At 44.5% G+C, this 23,775-nt stretch overlaps 1 protein-coding gene across 4 annotated transcripts in view; it reads left to right on the top strand.

Annotated features, from left to right (window-relative positions):
* The first annotated feature begins 2,948 nt into the window (after positions 1–2,948).
* Positions 2,949–23,775, top strand: part of DEPDC1B (DEP domain containing 1B) — a 56,734-nt gene continuing 35,907 nt past the window's right edge. The window contains exons 1-2 of one of the 4 annotated variants that reach the window (XM_075854903.1): positions 2,949–3,123; positions 5,450–5,517. In XM_075854903.1, the coding sequence (XP_075711018.1) occupies positions 5,476–5,517 (42 nt within the window). In that variant the 5' untranslated portion in view covers positions 2,949–3,123; positions 5,450–5,475. Of the gene's footprint in view, positions 3,142–5,449; positions 5,518–23,775 lie in introns of all 4 variants that reach the window. The other 3 variants (XM_075854904.1, XM_075854900.1, XM_075854902.1) reach the window with 3 other exon arrangements.

The raw sequence follows: 23,775 nt of genomic DNA on the forward strand, positions 1-23,775 counted from the left end.
GCTTTCAATGCGGTTTTGGACGCGGAAACCGCATCAAGAAGGGTCATGTCCCTTCTTTTTGCCGCGAGGCGTTTTTTTTACTCGCGGTAAAAAAACGCCTCCGTCTCCCATTGAAATCAATGGGAGTCATTTTGGGTCGTTTTTGGCGCGTTTTCCGACGCGTTTTCCGCGTCAAAAAACGTGTCAAAAAACTCTGTGTGAACAGGGCCCTTATCTTCCAATGCTGCCAGTATCCTGGAATTCCTGAACAATTATAAAAACAAAGCATATCTTTTTTTATTTTCCAATTCTGGCGGAAAAACGAAAAAAAAAAAAAAAAAAAATGGCCTTGTTGCTCATAACAACCAATCAAATTGAATATTTCATTTTTCCAGAGGAGCTAAAGACATGAAAGCAGTGGCGTAACTACCGCCGTAGTGGCTGCTATGGGGCCCGCAGCAGGAGGGGGCCCGTGTCGCCCGCCGGCACGGGCCCCCACCATGGCCGGAGGCTCCACTAGCAGCCGCTATGGCTGCTACAGCGCGACTTAACACTACGGCAGAGCAGGGAGTTATGTCCCCGCTCTGCCATTAAACAAAAGACATGTATCCCCTCTCCACAGGATCTCCACAGGACAGGGGCTACATGTGTGATCGCTGGCAGCGATAGGGAGAATGGGGGACTGAAAGTCCCCTGAAGTTCTCCATCACAGACCTCGGACTTCCGGGGTCTGTGTCGGCAGCTCTGTAGAAATGAATGGAGCGCCGGTCGCGCTTGTGCGCATGTGTGACCAGCGCTCCTTTCATTTTTATTGAGCTGCGCAGACGCCGGAAGTCAGAGGTTTGTGATGGAGAACTTCGGGGGAATTTCGGTCCCCCGTTCTCCCTATCGCTGCCAGCGATCACACATGTATCCCCTATCCTGTGGATATCCTGTGGAGAGGGGATACATGTCTTTTGTAGGACACACTGTAGGTCGCATTTTTTTGGGGGGTTGGGGACGCTGTATGGCGTTCCCTACAGGGGAGGGGCTGTATGGCGTTCCCTACAGGGGGGGCTGTATGGCATTCCCTACAAGGGGGGGGGCTGTATGGCATTTCCTACAAGGGGGGGGGGCTGTATGGCGCTCCCTACAGGGGGGGGGGGCTGTATGGCATTCCCTACAGGGGGGGGGGGGGCTGTATGGCATTCCCTACAGGGGGGGGGGGCTGTAGGGCGTTCCCTACAGGGGGGAGCTGTATGGCGTTCCCTACAGGGGGAGCTGTACGGTGTCCCCTACAGGGGGGAGCTGTACGGCGTTCCCTACAGGGGGGCTGTACGGCGTTCCCTACAGGGGGCTGTGTGGCGTTCCCTACAGGGGGGGGGCTGTATGGCCTTCTCTACAGGGGGGGCTGTATGGCGTTCTCTACAGTGGGGGCTGTATGGCGTTCTATACAGTGGGGGCTGTATGGCGTTCTATACAGTGGGGGCTGTATGGCGAAATCTACAGAGGGGGCTGTATGGCGCTATCTACAGAGGGGGCTGTATGGCGCTATCTACAGAGCGGGCTGTATGGCGCTATCTACAGAGGGGGCTGTATGGCGCTATCTACAGAGGGGGCTGTATGGCGCTATCTACAGAGGGGGTTGTATGGCGCTATCTACAGAGGGGGCTGTATGGCGCTATCTACAGAGGGGGCTGTATGGAGCTATCTACAGAGGGGGCTGTATGGCGCTATCTACAGAGGGGGCTGTATGGCGCTATCTACAGAGGGGGCTGTATGGCGCTATCTACAGAGGGGGCTGTATGGCGCCATCTACAGAGGGGGCTGTATGGCGCCATCTACAGGGGGGGCTGTATGGCGCCATCTACAGGGGGGGGCTGTATGGCGCCATCTACAGGGGGGGGGCTGTATGGCGCCATCTACAGGGGGGGCAGTATGGCGCCATCTACAGTGGGGGCTGTATGGCGCTATCTACAGTGGGGGCTGTATGGCGCTATCTACAGGGGGGGCTGTATGGCGCTATCTACAGGGGGGCTGTATGGCGCTATCTACAGGGGGGCTGTATGGCATTATCTACAGGGGGGGGGCTGTATGGCGCTATCTACAGGGGGGGCTGTATGGCGCTATCTACAGGGGGGGCTGTATGGTGCTATCTACAGGGGGGCTGTATGGCATTATCTACAGGGGGGGGCTGTATGGCGTTATCTACAGGGGGGATGTATGGCGCTATCTACAGGGGGAGGGGCTGTATGGCGCTATCTACAGGGGGGCTGTATGGCGTTATCTACAGGGGGGCTGTATGGCGCTATCTACAGGGGGGGCTGTATGGCGCTATCTACAGGGGGGGCTGTATGGCGCTATCTACAGGGGGGGCTGTATGGCGCTATCTACAGGGGGGCTGTATGGCGCTATCTACAGGGGGGCTGTATGGCGCTATCTACAGGGGGGGCTGTATGGCGTTATCTACAGGGGGGGCTGTATGGCGTTATCTACAGGGGGGCTGTATGGCGTTATCTACAGGGGGGGGCTGTAAAAAAGGCACTATCTACAGGGGGGGGAGGGGTTGTGTGACACCCAGTGGAGGGGGGCCCCCAGTCAAAAGTTTGCTATGGGGCCCGGTCTTTCCTAGTTACGCCCCTGCATGAAAGCTAAGCTCTGATTGGTTGCTATGGGCAACAAGGTCAGTTTTGATAAACGAGGTCCCCATTCTCCAATATTAGTAAATACGAAGTCTGTTATAGGGTCAGATGGCATAACAGACGCAAAAACGCATTCCATAAGCTACTAACAATGGCTTTTAGAGAGTGAACAGAGCCAAGCCAGTGCTTACTTCAGCAGCATCATCGGTCACTGGCTTTTCCCCGTGCTCTCGCAGGTACAGACTCCCCGCCCCCGGCACAGTTCACAAAGTTGTACAAACAAGTGAGAATAGGAAATCTCTGCACTGACACAGTCACTACTCCCCTGCTGCGGCCACCTCCCTCCCCAGAGACACCACGTGGGGTCACGTCAGCCAATACGCTGTTGCCGTCCCGCAGGTACAAGATTCAAACTGTATCCGTCTCCTAGAGACAGAGCAACACCGGGGAGAGGCGGCCGGGCCGCGCCGGGGACATGGAGCACCGCATCATAGGCCCGGGCCCGTACAGAGCTACCAAGCTGGTGAGAGCTGCGGGAAATGTAGGCACCATCAGAGGTGTAGAGATACGCTGCATGGGAATGTCTTGTTATTATACAGTTTGCAAACCATCTACTAGTCTACGGACATCACTAGATGTGGGGTTATTTGTAGTTGCTGATACAGATCCCTCACCCACCTGGTGGATTCTCCAATATGGCTTAAGGGTATGTGCACACACACTAATTACGTCCGTAATTGACGGACGTATTTCGGCCGCAAGTCCCGGACCGAACACAGTGCAAGGAGCCGGGCTCCTAGCATCATACTTATGTACGATGCTAGGAGTCCCTGCCTCGCTGCAGGACAACTGTCCCGTAGTGTAATCATGTTTACAGTACGTGACAGTTGTCCTGCAGCGAGGCAGGGACTTCTAGCATCGTACATAAGTATGATGCTAGGAGCCCGGCTCCTTGCACTGTGTTCGGTCCGGGACTTGCGGCCGAAATACGTCCGTCAATTACGGACGTAATTAGTGTGTGTGCACATACCCTAAGGCTATGTTCACACGGAGTATTTTGGGGAGGAATATCTGCCTCAAAGTTCCAAATGGAATTTTGAGGCAGATATTCCTCCCCCAAAATACTCTGTGTGAACAGCAATTATCGCGCCGTTTTTCGCCCGCGGCCATTGAGCGCCGCGGGCATAAAACAGCGAGATATACGCTTTCTCCTGCCTCCCATTGAAGTCAATGGGAGGTCGGAGGCGGAAGCGCCCGAAGATAGGGCATGTCGCTTCTTTTTCCCGCGAGGCAGTTTTACTGCTCGCGGGAAAAAGACGCCGACGCTTCACATTGAAATCAATGGGAGGCGTTCTCGGGCCGTTTCTGCCGAGTTTTGCGACGCGGTTTCCGCGTCAAAAAACTCGGCAAAAGACCCCGTGTGAACATAGCCTTAAGATGTGCAAATCATTTCTCAGACAATCAATTTGTGTATTTGTCTTTGGGCAGTCATCTCCAACCTGTGGCTGAGAAACTACAAATCCCAGCATTCCCTGGTTGCCAAAGACTGCCAGGTCATGCTGGGAATTGTAGTTTTGCAACATCTGGAGATCACTGAGCAATTATCAGGCAGGGCAGCGATCAGCAGATGGACGAGCGAACGTTCGTTTGTCTTCTGATCGTACGGTTTTTAAAAAGTGAAATATAATTGTTGTCGACATGGCATCTCCCTGTGTAAACAGGGAGACGCGCTGCTGACTTGATGATATATGGGGACGCGCGATTAGAGTAATGACCGCTCGTCCCCATCAATATCTCCTTGTGACTGGAGCAAACTAGCGCCGATCAGCAATGTCTTGTTAATCGGCACTCGCTGCAGCGGCCAAAATCGGCCGGTGTAATAGGGGCTTATGGCTAGTGTCCTGTAATGCCCATGAGGTGATGACGTGATCCTTTCATGCCAAGGTTACACAACTTACATTTTTCATCGGAAGTTATTGGGCATGTCGCTTGACAATGCCGGAACATGTAACTGCAGAGTGGGCGCCATGAGGTGCACATGTTATAAGCTTATCTGTTGCTACTTGACATCTTATGGGTGATGTCCTCGGCTACCTCAGGTCTTAATTGTTTTAATTTATTTTTAAAGTAATGGTCAGTTCATTCCTATGTCTGCCCTTTTGTGCAACTACAAGTCCCAGCGTGGATGGGTGAAGCTGGCTGTAAGTACAGTATTCTGATTTTAGAAACTATCTTGGGTCGGTTTCACACAGCCAGAATTCTCCACATTTTAAGGCCCTTTTCACACTGAGTTTTTTTTGCAGCGGTTTCCACTGCAAAAAACGTCCGAAATTGACTCCCATTCAATGGAAGGTGGAGGCGTTTTTGTACTGCGAGCAAAAAAAAAAACGCTCGTGGGAAAAAGCGACCATGCCCTATCTTTAGGCGTTTTTTTGCCGGCACAAAACGCGCGCTGAATTTCACTTTGTCTCTTGAAGAAATAGGAAAAAAACGCGTCAAAAAACATGTGGAGTGCTAAACAACTTCAAAAAAACCGGAGCTGATTTTTCCAGGCAGAATTTTCTGCCTGCAAAAACTCTGTGTGAACAGGCCCTTCGTCTGTATTACTGCAGACTCCCCACAATTCTACAGAATTTAGATTGCCTTAAGAATCTGTGGTGATCTAAGTTAATAGAACTGAATTGCTGAATACAGATGTTAGGGCTCGTTCAGATCTGCGTTCCGATGTTCTGCTCCGTCAGCAGACCAACGAAAATTACGGAAGCTCGATATCCATTGCATGACGAAATCCATTGACGTTGTCGTGTTTTCCATCATTTTGCTGGATGTAATAATCTCTATTTTTACAGAAAAACATAGAGAAACATTTCCACTAATGGACGCATTGGTCAGTTGGCATCAGTTAACCTTTGTTCAGGTATCCGTTACTTTTGATGGGTAGGATGGCATAGTCTATTACACCATTCTACAAAATATAGACCCCTTATGGATCCCATTACGGTCGATGTGATCCATTAATATCGGTATGAGAAAAAGAAGCCTTACTTACTTTAGTGAAGTATATATGGAGTTCGATGTCAATATTACACGTTGATGTCGGTGTATTATGACATTATCTGTAGTTGTTTGTCTTCCAATAATCAATTAATCACTGCAAATGTTTTTTGCAGCAAAATTCTGTTGCTAGTCGAGTCCGCTACTTACACAGCATTTCTGATGTGGAGCATTTGGTATTGTATTATTTGGTGTATCGATGGGATTGTGTGTGTATGTATATATATATATATATATATATATATACACACTACCGTTCAAAAGTTTGGGGTCACCCAGACAATTTTGTGTTTTCCATGAAAACTCACACTTCTATTTATCAAATGAGTTGCAAAATGACTAGAAAATATAGTCAAGACATTGACAAGGTTAGAAATAATAATTTTCTCCTTCAAACTTTGCTTTCGTCAAAGAATGCTCCATTTGCAGAAATTACAGCATTGCAGACCTTTGGCATTCTAGCTGTTAATTTGCTGAGGTAATCGGGAGAAATTTCACCCCATGCTTCCAGAAGCCCCTCCCACAAGTTGGATTGGCTTGATGGGCACTTCTTGCGTACCATACGGTCAAGCTGCTCCCACAACAGCTCTATGGGGTTGAGATCTGGTGACTGCGCTGGCCACTCCATTACAGATAGAATACCAGCTGCCGGCTTCTTCCCTAAATAGTTCTTGCATAATTTGGAGGTGTGCTTTGGGTCATTGTCCTGTTGTAGGATGAAATTGGCTCCAATTAAGCGCTGTCCACAGGGTATGGCATGGCATTGCAAAATGGAGTGATAGCCTTCCTTATTCAAAATCCCTTTTACCTTGTACAAATCTCCCACTTTACCAGCACCAAAGCAACCCCAGACCATCACATTACCTCCACCATGCTTGACAGATGGCGTCAGGCACTCTTCCAGCATCTTTTCAGTTGTTCTGCGTCTCTCAAATGTTCTTCTGTGTGATCCAAACACCTCAAACTTCGATTCGCCTGTCCATAACACTTTTTTCCAATCTTCCTCTGTCCAATGTCTGTGTGCTTTTGCCCATATTAATCTTTTCCTTTTATTAGCCAGTCTCAGATATGGCTTTTTCTTTGCCACTCTGCCCGGAAGGCCAGCATCCCGGAGTCGCCTCTTCACTGTAGACGTTGACACTGGCGTTTTGCGGGTACTATTTAATGAAGCTGCCAGTTGAGGACCTGTGAGGCGTCTATTTCTCAAACTAGAGACTCTAATGTACTTGTCTTGTTGCTCAGTTGTGCAGCGGGGCCTCCCACTTCTCTTTCTTCTCTGGTTAGAGCCTGTTTGTGCTGTCCTCTGAAGGGAGTAGTACACACCGTTGTAGGAAATCTTCAGTTTCTTGGCAATTTCTCGCATGGAATAGCCTTCATTTCTAAGAACAAGAATAGACTGTCGAGTTTCACATGAAAGATCTCTTTTTCTAGCCATTTTGAGAGTTTAATCGAACCCACAAATGTAATGCTCCAGATTCTCAACTAGCTCAAAGGAAGGTCAGTTTTATAGCTCCTCTAAACAGCAAAACTGTTTACAGCGGTGCTAACATAATTGCACAAGGGTTTTCAAGTGTTTTCTAATCATCCATTAGCCTTCTAACACAGTTAGCAAACACAATGTACCATTAGAACACTGGAGTGATGGTTGCTGGAAATGGGCCTCTATACACCTATGTAGATATTGCATTAAAAACCAGACGTTGGCAGCTAGAATAGTCATTTAGCACATTAACAATGTATAGAGTGTATTTCTGATTAATTTAATGTTATCTTCATTGAAAAAAACTGTGCTTTTCTTGCAAATATAAGGACATTTCTAAGTGACCCTAAACTTTTGAACGGTTGTGTATGTATATATATATATGTGTCTCCAGTAGTAAATTGAACGTTCAATTAATGGGACCCTATTATTTGTGTTTATTACAACCCAAGGTATGGTCACAAAGGTGTCCATGGGCATTAATTTTCTTGTCTACATATGCCACCAATTTTATAGAGGTCCATTGAAAATCTGTCATACTTGGGAGAGCTGGTAGGTGCCTAAGGGTATGTTCACACAACCTATTTTCAGACGTAAACGAGGCGTATTATGCCTCGTTTTACGTCTGAAAATACGGCTCCAATACGTCGGCAAACATCTGCCCATTAATTTGAATGGGTTTGCCGACGTACTGTGCAGACGACCTGTTATTTACGCGTCGTCGTTTGACAGCTGTCAAACGACGACGCGTAAAAATACAGCCTCGTCAAAAGAAGTGCAGGACACTTCTTTGGACGTTTTTGGAGCTGTTTTCTCATAGACTCCAATGAAAACAGCTCCAAAAACGGACGTAAAAAACGGTGCGAAAACGCCGCGAAAAATTCGAGTTGGTAAAAAAACGTCTGAAAAGCAGGGTCTGTTTTCCCTTGAAAACAGCTCTGGATTTTCAGACGTTTTTGTTGACTACGTGTGAACATACCCTAAAGGATCAGGCATGTGTAAATTCAGCATTCCTGATTCTTGTGCCCCCCCCCCCAATATCTTCCATTAGGGGACAGTTGTGACACAACCTTACACATGAGATTGTGGGGGAATCCCATCCTCATCTATCCAACATCTATTGGCAGCTCAAGTGTTGGTATTGAAATAAACATAGATCAGACTGGTTGGATTTTTCCTGACCTATCTTATTACTTTGCATGAGATAAGTAGTGGCAGAGGTGTTTGTCTGCTTATCTCCCTCGGTCTGAGTGCTAATAGCTATTGTGAGAATGATGGTTTGGATGATGGCTTTCTTACGTTTGTTGGCACCTAAGGGTATGTGCACACGTAGTGACCAAAAACGTCTGAAAATACAGAGCTGTTTTCAAGGGAAAACAGCCCCTGATTTTCAGAAGGTTTTTTGAGCAACTCGCGTTTTTCGCAGCGTTTTTTACGTCCGTTTTTGGAGCTGTTTTCATTGGAGTCTATGAGAAAACGGCTTCAAAAACGTCCAAAGAAGTGTCCTGCACTTCTTTGACGAGGCAGTCAATTTACGCGTCGTCGTTTGACAGCTGTCAAACGACGACACGTAAATGATAGGTCGTCTGCACAGTACGTCGGCAAACCCATTCAAATGAATGGGCAGATGTTTGCCGACGTATTGTAGCCCTATTTTCAGACGTAAAACGAGGCATAATACGCCTCGTTTACGTCTGAAAATAGGTCGTGTGAACCCAGCCTAATAGATAACCTGCCACTGGACAAATGACACAGGATCTGTCACCAGTTTATTAATTCTCGGTCTCCTAACTAATCTAATAGGTGCTATGATGCTGATAACTACAGTGTAATTTGTTTTTCAAAAACGTTTATTTGCAGTTATGAGCATTTTTCTAAATATGTAAATGTGACTCTAATAGCCAAATAGGCGGTGACTCTTTCCTTTCACTCTGGGCGGTGTAATGTTTTCTGTATGACGCTGTCCAATCAGCATACAGCCTCTTCCCTGCCCAGCAACACAGCGTGATCATATAGTATACAGCTTCCATTCCTGACTGTGTTTTCAACTGGTGATATCTCCGGTTATTTCACAGCTAGAACTACGATCATGGTGCCATATGAAAGATTAGAATCTCCTCTTTCAGCCCGAGATATGGCTGTTTTAAGTGATTTCCCCCTTTCCTCCAGCCTGAGTCTCTCAGGCCTCCTGCACACTTCACTCTTTTTCTTCAGGGTGCTAGCGTTTTTCTGACGGCTAGCACCCTGACCCAATCATTTCAATGGGGCCATGCACACTTCAGTTTTTTTGATGGTCCCGTTGCTCCGTTCCGACCAAAAGTAGAGCATGTCCTACTTTTGTCCGAGATTCCGTGACCGCGAGGCCCATGCAAGTCAATGGGGCAGTCAAAAAAACTGAAGGCACACGGAAGGCATGTGTGTGACGGAGCCGTTGCCTAGTAATGTCCGGTCGGGCTGAAGTATATTACACTAATCGGCAGCCACTTCTCTCTATCCAGCATTGATAGAGAGAAGAGGCTACTGATAAAAATAAAATAAAAAGCAGTTCATACGTACCCCGGTCGTTGTCTTGGTGACGAGTCCCCCTTCTTCCTCCAGTCCGACCTTCCTGTATGACGCGGCAGTCCATGTGGCCGCTGCAGCCTGTGATTGACTGCAGAGGCGGTCACGTGGGATGAAGCGTCATCCCTGGAGGTCGGCCTTCTGACGTCATCTAGACTTTTGTGACCGCCACTACAGCCTGTGATTGGCTGCAGCGGTGACATGGGCTGAAACTTTATCCCAGGAGGCCGGACAGGAGGAAAATGCAGGGAGTTCTGGGTAAGAATGAACTTATTTTTTTATTTCATAAAAATGTTATTTTGCGAGCGCCAAGCATGGTCATTCTTCAGCGCTAGTCACTGTCCAGGGTGCTGAAAGAGTTACCGCCGATCAGTGCAGCCCATTAACTCTTTCAGCACCCTCTACAGTGACTAGCGCTGAACAACCCTGCTCTTTCAGCACCCTGGACAGTACCATGCTCGGCGCTCAGAAATAGAAACACGGAGTGCACACGGAAATCACATGGCTGCTAAAACGGGCACACGGATTCGTCAAAAATGGCTGTGAAAACGGTGATGGAAGTGTGCGGGAGGCCTCACACTGTGTGAAGCAGCTTCATGCTGATAGGACAGAGTCAGAGGCTGTGAGGGAGCTCCACCTCAGGAGAATCGCTGCTGTTGACACCCACTTGTCTAGTATAGGCTCATTTGCATATTTAGAAATAAGCTCATAACTTTTAAAATAATGTTTTAGGACACAACTTTCACTAGCATCATAGCACCTATTAGATTATATAGGGGATAAGGCATTACTAAACTAGTGACAGATCCTTTTTAAATTAAGGGGTAACTAAACATTCAACAAACTTCTGACATGTCATAGTGACATGTCAGAAGTTTTGATTGATGGGGCTCCGAGCACTGAGACCCCCACCAATCGCTAAAACGAAATGGCAAAAGTGCTCTTGTGAGCGCTCAGGGGCTTAGTTTCTGTTCGGCTTTTTCCGGAAAGCCGATGTATCGGAGTACGGGTTCATAGACTTTCTATTGAGCCCCCTACTCCGCTACATTGATTCATGTTGACAGAAGTTTGAACGTTTAGTTACCCTTTAACCCCTTCCCGCCGGATCACGTATATAAACGTCATTAAAATCGGTGGCTTACCGCATTTTCACGTAAATATACGTCATGGAGATGAAGCTGGCTCAGGAGCTGAGCCAGCGACATCACCACCGGGTGACAGCTGTATGTTACAGCTGGCACCCTAAGGTATCGGCCAGGACCGGAGCTAGCATCCGATCCGACCGATTAACCCCTCACATGCTGCGTTCAATAGAGATCGCAGCATGTGAGGAGTTTATAGCCACCGGCACCCCAGCAACGTGATCGCTGGGTTGCCGGTGGCTGCAAAGGCGATCGGAGGGCTAATGCTTACCTCCCGATCAGCCTGTAACCGAATCCTCCTATGCCCCGTCGTCGGCGGGGCCCAGGAGGCTTCCGGTAACATCGGCAAGATGGCGCCGGCTCAGCTTCCGGCTCAGAAGCTGAGCCGGCGTCATCAGCAGTGGGTGTCCGCTGTATGTTACAGCGGACACCCCGATCTATCGCCAGGAACCGGAGCTAGCTCCGATTCCTGGCATTAACCCCTTCGATGCAGCGATCCATTGTGATCGCTGCATCCTAGAGGTTTGTAGAAAATCGGCAGCCTTGCCATGCGATGGCAAGGCTGGCGACTGCTACCATGGCAACAGGAGCCCTAACAATGGACTCCTGTCTGCCATTACGTAAGCTGATTAGGCCCCGCCCAGAGGCGGAGCCTGATCGGCTTGCTGTCAGTGAACAACTGACAGTTCCAATACATTGCACTACATAGGTAGTGCAATGTATTAGAACATCAAACAAATAGTTGGACATTCAAGTCCCCTAGTGGGACTAAAGAAAAGTGTAAAAAAATGTGTAAAAAAAGTAAAAATAAAAGTTGGAAAACATACAATAAAAGTTTCAAATAATAACACAAAACACAATCGCCCTTTTTCCCTTATCAAGTCATTTATTATTGAAAAAAATAATAAAGCCATACATATTTGGTATCGCAGCGACCGTAACGACCTGAACTATAAAAATATTATGTTATTTATCCAGCGCAGTGAACGCCGTAAAAAAAAACCTCAAAAACACTGCCATAATTACTGTTTTTTTGGTCACTGTCTTCCAAAAATTGAAATAAAAAGTGATCAAAAAGTCGCATGTATCCAAAAATGGTACCGATAAAATCTATACCTCGTCTCGCAAAAAAAACAAGCCCTCATACAGCTCCATCGATGAAAAAATGTAAAAGTTATGGCTCTCACAACTTGGCGACAGAAAAAATACATTCTCTTTCCAAAAGTAATTTTATTGTGCAAAAAGTTCTATAAATTTGGTATCGCCGGAATCGTACTGACCCGCAGAATAAAGGTAACATGTAGTTTATAACGTACGGTGAACGGTGTATATAAAAAAAAAAAGTGGCACAAGCTGGGCATGACATTTGACACTGAATTGGCATATCTAGGGAAACATTTTAATTTGTACCTTCCGCAGCGCAATCATTTATGGAAAAGACACGTGGGGTGAAAATGCTCACTACACCTCTTAATAAATGCCTTGAGGGGTGCAGTTTCCAAAATGGGGTCACTTCTCAGGGGTTTCTTTTATTATTTCACATCAAAGCCTCTGCAATTGTGAACCAATACTTTATAAGTCGCCAAATTAGGCCTCAATTTTACATGGTACTCTTTCACTCCTGAGCCCTGTCGAATGTCCAGGCAAAAGATTAGGGCCACATGTAGGGTGATTCTAAAACAGGGAAACACCGCATAATAATTGAGAGCTGTCTTGTTATGGTGGCACAAGCCGGGCACCACATATTGGCGTATCTAAGGAAAAATTCCCATTTTCATTCTCCCACATCGTGTGCACACGAATTTCTGCAAAACACCTGTGGGGTTAACATGCTCACTACACCCCTAGGTGAATACCTTGAGGGTGTGGTTTCCAAAATGGGGTCACTTCTGGGGGGGATCCACTGTTTTGGTCCCACAGGGACTTTGCAAATGCAACATAGCGACCAGAAACCAAATGCAGCAAAATCTGTACACCAAAAGCAAATGGCGCTCCTTCCCTTCTGAGCCCTGCCGTGTGCCCAAACAGCATTTTACGACCACGTGTGGGGTATTGCCGTACTCCAGAGAAGTTGCTTTACAAGCGTTGGGGTTCTTTTTTTCCTTTATTTGTTGAGAAAATTAAAAATTTGGAGCTAAAGCTACGTCTTATTGAAGAAAAAGGATTTTTTTTATTTTCACTGCCCAGTTCTAATAAAATCTATGAAACACCTGTGGGGGCAAAATGCTCACTACACCCCTAGATGGATTCCTCAAGGGGTGTAGTTTTCTCAATGGAGTCACTTTTTTGGCGTTTTCACTGTTTTGGTACCTCAGGGGCTTTGCAAATGTGACATGGCCTCCGCAAACCATTCCTGCTAAATTTGAGCTCCAAAAGCCAAATGGCGCTCTTTCCCTTCTAAGCTCCGCCGTGTGTCCAAACATCCGTTTATAACCACATGTGGGGTATTGTTTTACTCGGGAGAAATTGCTTTACAAATGTTGTGGTGCTTTTTCTCCTTTAGTCCTTGTGGAAATTAGAATAAATTCGCTAAACCTACATAATCTTTGAAAGAATGAAGATTTTTATTTTCACGGCCTACTTCCAATAATTTCTGCAAAAAACCTGCGGGGTCAAAATGCTCACTATACCCCTAGATAATTTCCTCAAGGGGTGTAGTTTCCAAAATGGGGTCACTTTTGGTGGATTTCCACTGTTTTGGCACCGAAAGAGCCCTTGAAACCTGACATGGAGCCTAAAATATTTTCTAATAAAAAGGAGGCCCAAAATCCACTGGGTGCTCCTTTGCTTCTGAGGCCGGTGCTTCAGTCCATTACCGCACTAGGGCCACATGTGGGATATTTCTAAAAACTGCAGAATCTGGGCAATAAATATTGAGTTGCGTTTCTCTGGTAAAAACTTCTGTGTTACAAAAAAAATAGAATAAAAATGAATTTCTGCAAAAAAAAAATGAAATTTGAAAATTTCACCTCTACGTTGCTTTAATTCCTGTGAAACGTTTAAAGGGTTAAGAAACTTTCTAATTGCTGTTTTGAATACTTTGAGGGGTGAAGACTTTAAAATGGGGTGACTTTTTGGCGGTTTCTAATATATAAGGCCCTAAAAGCCGCTTCACAACTGAACTGGCCCCTGTAAAAATAGCCTTTTGAAATTTTCTTGAAAATGTGAGAAATTGCTGCTAAAGTTCTAAGCCTTGTAACGTCCTAGAAAAATAAAAGGATGTTCAAAAAACGATGCCAATCTAAAGTAGACATATGGGGGATGTTAATTAGCAACAATTTTGTGTGGTATAACTGCCTGTCTTACAAGCAGATACATTTACATTTAGAAAAATGCAAATTTTTGCAATTTTTCACCAAATTTTGGTGTTTTTCACTGGTAAATATTGAATTTATCGACCACATTTTTCCACTATCATAAAGTCCAATGTGTCACGAGAAAACAATCTCAGAATCACTTTGATAGGTAAAAGCGTTCCGGAGTTATTACCACATAAAGTGAAATATGTCAGATTTGAAAAAATGGGTCTGGTCCTGAAGGCCAAAATGAGCTTGGTCCTGAAGGGGTTAAAGCTTTTTATCACTTGTCCTATTGATAATAAGCTAGTGGGTGTTCTTGCATTCACTGAATTCCCCCTTAAAATCCTGATTGGTGGAGGTATATTATGAGAAGATTCGCTCTATGTACAGGTGTGCCCTGCATCTTGTGGAGATTAACTTTATGCCGCTCATAATCATACGATAAGTGCCCTGATTTAAAGGGACCAGACTCTAAATTCTTAGGTGTATACGCAGTAAATATCATGTTGCAGGACACTTCTCTTTCGATGGCCTCTGTACCAGTTGTGGTTGTCTGGTGATTTCCTGTCAGTGTCACGTGATCTCATTGTGCGTAATCTATACTGAGCTCTCCACAGGTTTTATCCATTACAAGTTCCAGCACATTACTAATGTTTTATGTATTGTGTAGAAGAATGTGTTTGGATGATCTTGAAAATCTCATGCCTACTCTGCGGAAAAAAAACACTGCAAAAACGTTAATAAATTGCTGTGCGGAATTTAAATCCGCAGCATGTCAATATGTGCTGCGTTTTCGTAGGTTCTCTGTTACGGGTTTTCCCCATTGAATTCAATGGGGATACAAATCTCGCAACAGAAAGCCAGGTGTCGCGACTTTTGCGGCGTAATCACAGCGATTCCGCCACAAATATTGCAACTGAAAAAAAAAATCATACTTGCCCAGATCACCCTGCTTCTTCCTCCTGGGGTGACGTTTTATCCCATGTGACTGCTGCAGCCAGTCACAGGCTGCAGCGGTCACATGGGCTGCAGCGTCGTCCAGGGAGGCAGGTCCGGACGGCAAACGAGGGACGCGTCTCCGTGGCAACGGCTGCGGTAAGTAGGTATCCGAACCGTAAGTAGCGTATCCGAACCGTGGGAACCCGGCCTTAAGAGATCACTTGTTCAATGTGAGGATTTTGCAGCGTTTTTTTGGGATATTTTCTGTTTAACGGAAGATTTTCCTAGAGTTTTTATTTTGTTTTTTTTAATTTTATTTTTTAAGGGGGGGGGGGGGTAATGCTACAAAAATGTTGCACCCTATAATCACCTAGATATTGCACTCTGAAAACAACTGCAGAATATTGTTTAGACTGGATACAGTTGTATTCCCTTCTAAGTGCAGAACTAGCTCTGTAAGGATATTTAGCCTCCGGATGTAAATAACAATGTTTATATTCACTGACATTAAGCAGAGATCTTGAAAAAGATGAGAAATTAAAATACAAAGTATCTTAAAAAGTTGTGTCACTTTTTATGCAGAGATTAAAGTGTAGCTAAACGTTTGACAAACGTCTGACATGTCATAGTGACACGTCAGAAGTTTGGATTGGTGGGGGTCCGAGCACTGAGACCCCCACCAATCGCTAGAATGAAGCAGCTGAAGTGCTCGTGTGAGCGCTCAGCCGCTTTGTGTCTATTTGGCTTTTTAAGGAAATAAATGTATCTGTGTACGGACTCAATAGAAAGTCTATGAGCCTGTACTCCGATACATGGACACGAAGCGGCTAAGTGTTCAAATGAGCGCTTCTGCTTCTTCATTCTAGCGATTGGTGGGGGGGTCTCAGTGCTTGGACCCCCACTAATCCAATCTTCTGACATGTCAGATGTTTGTCAAACATTTAGCTACTCTTCAACCACTTCATGACCAGAGGCTTTACCCCCCATCTTGACCAGGCCCATTTTCAGGTTTTGGCCATGTGCCAATTTAAAAGTGAATTGTTCTTCTATAAGGCCCCATGCCCACAAACGTGCTTTTGCGGCCGCAATTCCCCCGAAAATCCACGGGTGAATTGAGGTCCCATTCATTTCTATTTCTATGCCGCAGAGCCTGGCTCATTGAAATTAATGCACGCGGCCATATGCACACCCCTTGATTTGCAAGCGGCCCGCGGGTGACACTTTGCGGCTGTCCGACCTGAAAATCACGGCCATAATGTATGAGATGGGTAGAAATAATAATCTTTATTTGTATAACAAAAAATTACCGCGACCACGTTCACTTTCATTACTTGCTGTGTAGGCTACGGAGCATAGTGATCTTTGGCTGCGCTACTGTGTCGTGTCCAAAATCTCTGTGTAGCCCCAGCCTAAAACTATACTATGTATCAAAGTGTGTGTGTGTGTATGTGTATATATATATGTGCTACACAGATGGGTATGAGATAGATAGAAGTCTATCTATTGGAGGAAGAAAAAGTGTGTGTGTCTTACTACTACTATTATTATTCTCCCTCCCTGACATCTTGCCAGGAGAGGGAGAAGTTACAGCGGGGGGTGCCGCGAGGATGTGACGACGGGTATAGCATTGTGACAGGTGGTCACAATGATAACATGCCCAGAGACCACGCTCTTTAAAAACCAGGAGCGTATACATCGTATTCCAAATTATTATGCACATTGGATTTAAGTGTCATAAACATTTAATTATTAGTTTTTCAATGAAACTCATGGATGATATTGTGTCTTATGGCTCTTTGGATCACTGTAATCCATCTCAAACACCTGTGATAATTAGTTTGCCAGGTGTGCCCAATCAAAGGAAAACTACTTAAGGCTGGGTTCACACGACCATGTTACGTCCGTAATGGACGGAACGTATTTTGGCCGGAAGTCCCGGACCGAACACAGTGCAGGAAGCCAGGCTCCTAGCATCCTAGTTGTACGATGCTTGGAGTCCCTGCCGCGCTGCAGGACAACTGTCCCGTACTGTAATCATTTTTTCAGTACGGGACAGTTGTCCTGCAGCGAGGCAGGGACTCCTAGCATCGTACATAACTATGATGCTAGGAGCCCGGCTCCCTGCATTGTGTTCGGTCCGGGACTTCCGGCCGAAATACGTTCCGTCCATTGGTCGTGTGAACCCAGCCTAAGAAGGAAGTTCCACATTATTAAGCAGGCCACAGGTTTCAAGCAATATGGGAAAGAAAAAGGATCTCTCTGCTGCCGAAAAGCGTGAAATAGTGCAATACCTTGGACAAGGTATGAAAACATTGGATATTTCAAGAAAACTTAAGCGTGATCATCGTACTGTGAAAAGATTTGTGGCCGATTCAGTGCACAGACGGGTTAGTTCAGATAAAGGCATAATGAGGAAGGTTTCTGGCAGACAAATAAATAGGATTAGGAGAGCAGCTGCTAAAATGCCATTGCAAAGCAGCAAACAGGTATTTGAAGCCGCTGGTGCCTCTGGAGTCCCGCGAACCTCAAGGTGTAGGATCCTCCAGAGCTTTGTAAGTGTGCATAAAGCTATTATTCGGCCACCCCCTAAACAATGCTCACAAGCAGAAACGGTTGCAGTGGGCTCAGAAATACATGAAGACTAATTTTCAAACCGTGTTGTTTACTAATGAGTGCCGTGCAACCCTGGATGGTCCAGATGGTTGGTGAATGGCCACCATGTCCCAACAAGGCTGCGACGTCAGCAAGGAGGTGGCGGAGTCATGTTTTGGGCTGGAATCATGGGGAGAGAGCTGGTAGGCCCCTTTAGGGTCCCTGACGGTGTGAAAATGACCTCTGCAAAGTACGTAGAGTTTATGACTGACCACTTTCTTCCGTGGTACAAAAAGAAGAACCGTGCCTTCCGCAGCAAAATTATCTTCATGCATGACAATGCACCATCTCATGCTTCAAAGAATACCTCTGTGTCATTGGCTGCTATGGGCATAAAAGGAGAGTAACTCATGGTGTGGCCCCCATGTTCCCCTGACCTCAACCCTATTGAGAACCTTTGGAGCATCCTCAAGCAAAATATCTGAGGGTGGGAGGCAGTACACATCAAAACAGAAGCTCTGGGAGGCTATTCTGACATCCTGCAAAGATATTCAAGCAGAAACTGTCCAAATACTCACAAATTCAATGGATGCAAGAATTGTGAAGGTGATATCAAAGAAGGGGTCCTATGTTAACATGTAACTTGGCCTAAGTTTTTTTAGATTGAAAGAGCTTTTGATTTCTGTAAATATGACCTCCTGATGCTGCAAATCCAACAAATTACCATTTTAGTTCTCTTTACAACCTTTAAAATGTTTTGATCTCTGTTGTGCATAATAATGTGAAACAGTGCATTTTGAATTGTTTACTTCTAAAAAAAAAATCTGTTATCATTAGATTTGTTCAATAAAATTTGCATTATACTCCAACGGTTGATGGCTTGAAGATTATACTGACTGTCATTTGCATCGAATATTTAGGAAAATCAGAGAAAAATAACATTTGCATAATAATTTTGAATGCGGTGTATAATGCATTGTAAACTTTTTTTTTTTTTTTTAAACTCTGGTGCTAGAGGTTCTGGGCACATATAGTTTAGACTGAAATGTTATTGATGACTTTATCCTTATCTTAACGGCACCTCTACTATATAAACCACAGTGACCTTTGCCACCAGCAATATTTCTTACCTGACCTACTGACCGTCCATGAAGCACAGTGTCTGACCAAAAAAATTCCTCTCACTTCTAAAAGACATGGTTGAGTTTTCTTTGTGTATGCCGCTCATACATGGATAATGAAATGATCTAATACATAATATAATAGTGCAAACTATTATACCATGTGATAATACCTTTCTAATGCTGTGTTCACACTGAGTTTTTTTACGAGTTTTTTGATGCGGAAACCGTGCTGCAAAACTTGTCAAAAACGGCCCGAAAATGCCTTCCATTGATTTCAATGGGAGGCGTAGGCGTCTTTTTCCCGCCAGCGGGAGAAAGAAGGGAGATGCCCTATCTTCGGGCGTTTACGCCTCCGACCTCCCATTGACTTCAATGGGAGGCAGAGAAAGCGTATTTCACTGCGTTTTAGGCCCGCAGTGCTCGATGGCCGCGGGCGAAAAACACCATGAAAATCCGCGTGCAGGAAACGCTGTAGCAACATTGTGACAATAATTCCTAGATGTGAGGCCTTGTGCATGCACCATACATCGTTGTGGATTTCTGCGCTGACTATCCACAATAATTACGTCACTTGTGAACTTGCCTAATAGAGAGTCATTGTATAGACTCCATTCACACTGTTGTTCCATGTGCATTAAGCCTAATGTACAATAGGATGAAACCCTTAGGGTATGTTCACACGCAAACGTAAAATACGTCTGAAATTACAGAGCTGTTTTCAGGCGAAAACAGCTCATGAATTTCAGACGTAATTGCTCGCACTCGCGTTTTTCGCGGCGTCCATTATGGACGTAATTGGAGCTGTTTTTCAATGGAGTCAATGAAAAACTGCTCAAATTACGTCCCAAGAAGTGTCCTGCACTTCTTTTTACGCGCCGTCTTTTGACAGCGACTCGTAAAATGACAGGTCGTCTGCACAGTACATCGTAAAACCCATTGAAAGTAATGGGCAGATATTTGTCGGCGTAATTGAGTCGTTTTTTCAGATGTAATTCGGGGCGTAAAACTTGGTCGTGTGAACATACCCTAAGAATCCATTTTTTTTTTTTTTTTTTTTTTTTTTTTTTTTTAAGCCTTGCGTTTCATACACCAGTCTTAATGGAAAAAAAAATTAGAGTAAGAAGTGAAACATATATACCTCTTAATAAATAGGCTGCATCTTTTGACCAAGCGTGTGCCACCGGCGCGGTTGTGCACTGTTTGTTTCCTCTTTTTTTTTCATAAAAAAAAAAGCATACTCACCTCACCACTTCTCTTCTCCCCTCAGGCTTCTTCAGCGTGTGGCGGCTCATACAAGGACCTGATGCCGAGCAGCGTCAGGGCCTTATATGTAATGCACCACTTGTCGTCATCAGAGCTGTGTTGCATACAACGTCCTGACGGACCTTGAAGGAGCCGCCGCACACTGAAGGAGCATGATGGGAAAAGAAGTGATGAGGTGAGCATTTATTTTTAAAATGTATTTATTTATTTTTTATTAACTTGTCCGATGGCGTGAACTATAACACATTTGTTGGGCAGTTGTGACCCTGCCCCTTTCCACAAAAGTGGCCAGGGCTTTGGGCCCTTTTGCGAGTTTTCTGTGCCAGAACACACCCTAAAAATGTATCGTTGTTGAAAATTGTTTGCCCACATATCTTCTGTATGATCTGGTTGATTTGGAATATGTAAATGGTTGACCTTTTGATGTCTTATTGTGTTACTATTACAAACGAATCTACAAAAAAATCATTCTTAGTATGTATAATGGTGGAAATGTCCATATTCTGGTCCTTGTGTGAGTCCACTATTTTTCGCAGTGCCCCTGAGCTGGTGGAAGTAGCGGTCTCTGAAGACTATCATTTGACCACACAATGTTTTTGTGATGGAATTGCTTGAATTCAACTTGACTAAAAAATGTTTTCTCTTCAGAGACCGCTACTTCCACCAGCTCAGGGGCACTGCTATGGGGAGCCCTTGTGCCCCTTCATATGCTAATCTGTTCCTGGGCTGGTGGGAACTAAATATAGTTTTTGCAGATGCCAACAACAAATATTATGAGTCTATTGGGTTATGGATAAGATTTATCAAAGGTATTTTTTTCTTGTGGATAGGTACCCAGGAAGACACTGCATTATTTTTAAGTGAGTTAAATATCAACCAAATAGGACTCAGATTCACCTCAGAATGCGATAGTGATACCCTGGCATTTCTGGATGTAAGAATCTCTAGAGGAGTTGGTGGTAGGATACTGACGGATGTATTTAGGAAGACTACTGCACCCAACAGCCTCCTGAGGTGGGAGTGCCCATCCATATGCCCTGAAAAAGGGCATACCGAAGGGACAATACCTCCGCCTTAGAAGGAATTGTTCAAATATGAAAACCTTCCTAGTACAGGCGAGAGATCTGAGGTATAGATTCAGACACGGGATACCCGGATAAAATTCTGAGGGACGCATTTAATAATGCAGTGATACAGAAGAGAAATGATCTCCTGACACCTAAAAATAAGGTAGATACCAAAGATACTATACGCATCATAGGGACTTATGATGGGTCCCATACACAAGTACGGGACATAATCAATAGGCACTGGGGTATCCTGATGGAGGATGAAGATCTGAAACTTGGTCTTAGTGAGAGACCACAGATAACATTCAGATGCAATAAAAGTCTGAAGGATAAGCTGGTACATAGCCATTGTGTTGACGAACCTCTTGAAACATGCTGGCTAAATAGGAAACCTCTGGTGACCTATAGATGTGGGAACTGCATTGCATGTGAGTCTATTGTGGTTTCCAAGACGTTTACTAGCGCGAAGACCGGTAGAGAATACCTCAATAAACACTTTATCAACTGTAAGGCCAGGGGGGTGATATACTTGGCAAAATGCACATGCCCCAAGGACTTTATAGGTAAAACCAAAAGAGTTTAGAAAATGTATTAGAGACCACTATAATGACATCCTCAACAGAAGGGATACCACAATATCACGACATGTATGGCAGATACATGGGGGTAACCCCAAGTCCATTAAATTCCAGGGGATTCAGCAAGTTGACCCTAGCCCAAGAGGGGGAGAATGAGACAAACTGCTGCTCCAAACTGAGTCAAGATGGATATATAAAATTAGATCAGTCACCCCAGAAGGTATCAATGATAATGTAAACTTTGCATGTTTCCTGTAGAGCCACTCAATGGTAATGTAAAAGTATACTGGTTAAGATTAAAAACTACCTAGAGAAGATCTTATGGGGTGTGACTAATATAATATATTCTTCTTGAGCTGTTGTGTCATGACAAGTCTCTCGGATCGTCTGTATCCCTATCATCAATATTTCTATAGGATGATATTATATCCCTGTCTATAACAAGGCTTCTTGACTTCATCTTCTCTAAGCTATATCAGAATGTATTCAGCTAGATATCACCATGAATGATATAAAAAATCTTTAGGTGTCTATTATAAGTGCTCCATTGAGGAGATAACACACGTAGGGCTGTGACCAACACAATATATTTTCTCAGAGTTGTATTGTCTAGATTTACTATATACTTATGACCAATGTCTATTTGAAGAGAATCTATAGGACAATATTATATTTTCATCTGAGGAGATAATACACATGGACATATGAGATATTACTATAGTTCCTAGATATCTGTCTCCAATATGAAGATTCAACTTAATGTGACAATACACTACATGGGAACGGATACTCCGAATCGGTATAGTGACTGACAGAGCTTTAGACCAATAGGGATGGCGCATAAACATCCCAGGATGACGGAAATATAATCGGTCCAATGAGAGGCTGGGAATCATGAAGGTTGAGGAGGTAAGTAAACCTGTCAGTGATTGGCCATCGGACGGCCGAACCTCCGGAAGGGGAGTGTCTTACTGATACACAAAAAGACGCGGAAATGAAGCGCTCGCTGCCACTGCCAAACACCAATGAGTCAGATTACATATACTCCTGACGTCTCCCTGACGAACCAGGAATAGGGTGAAATGCGTAGGAGGTGGAGTTGCTCACTGCACTCAACCTAATCTATCTAAATTAAATTTTATCAGGCTTTGAGATAGTCTATCAGACCTGATAATAGGACAGATATAATGCACAGTAGTACTACAAGACTAAGCATGCTAGACAGCAATTCTGTCCACAAAGCCTAGAGATATATACCACTGCCTCTTCGATACTTATGTGTTTGTATGTCAGTAATTATTTCACTACAGAACATGTGATGTTCCATATTTTATTAAAGCTTAATAAAAGCTAAGTTTTATAATTAATACTTCCTCTACACCTCGTTCCAAATTATTATGCAAATGTTATTTTTCGCTGATTTTCCTAAATAGTCGATGCAAATGACAGTCAGTATAATCTTCAAGCCATCAACCGTTGGAGTATAATGCAAATTTTATTGAACAAATCTAATGATAACAGATTTTTTTTTTTTTTTAATTAAAAAACTCAAAATGCACTGTTTCAAATTATTATGCACAACAGAGATCAAAACATTTTAAAGGTTGTAAAGAGAACTAAAATGGTAATTTGTTGAATTTGCAGCATCAGGAGGTCATATTTACAGAAATCAAAAGCTCTTTCAATCCAAAAAAATTTAGGCCAAGTTACATGTTAACATAGGACCCCTTCTTTTATATCACCTTCACAATTCTTGTGAGTATTTGGACAGTTTCTGCTTGAATATCTTTGCAGAATGTCAGAATAGCCTCCCAGAGCTTCTGTTTTGATGTGAACTGCCTCCCATCCTCATAGATATTTTGCTTGAGGATGCTCCAAAGGTTCTCAATAGGGTTGAGGTCAGGGGAACATGGGGGCCACACCATGAGTTTCTCTTCTTTTATGCCCATAACAGCCAATGACAGAGGTATTCTTTGCAGCATGAGATGGTGCATTGTCATGCATGAAGATAATTTTGCTACGGAAGGCACGGTTCTAATTTTTGTACCACGAAAGAAAGTGGTCAGTCATAA

Source organism: Rhinoderma darwinii, chromosome 1 (genome assembly GCF_050947455.1).
Source record: "Rhinoderma darwinii isolate aRhiDar2 chromosome 1, aRhiDar2.hap1, whole genome shotgun sequence".
Classification (NCBI taxonomy): Eukaryota; Metazoa; Chordata; class Amphibia; order Anura; family Rhinodermatidae; genus Rhinoderma; species Rhinoderma darwinii.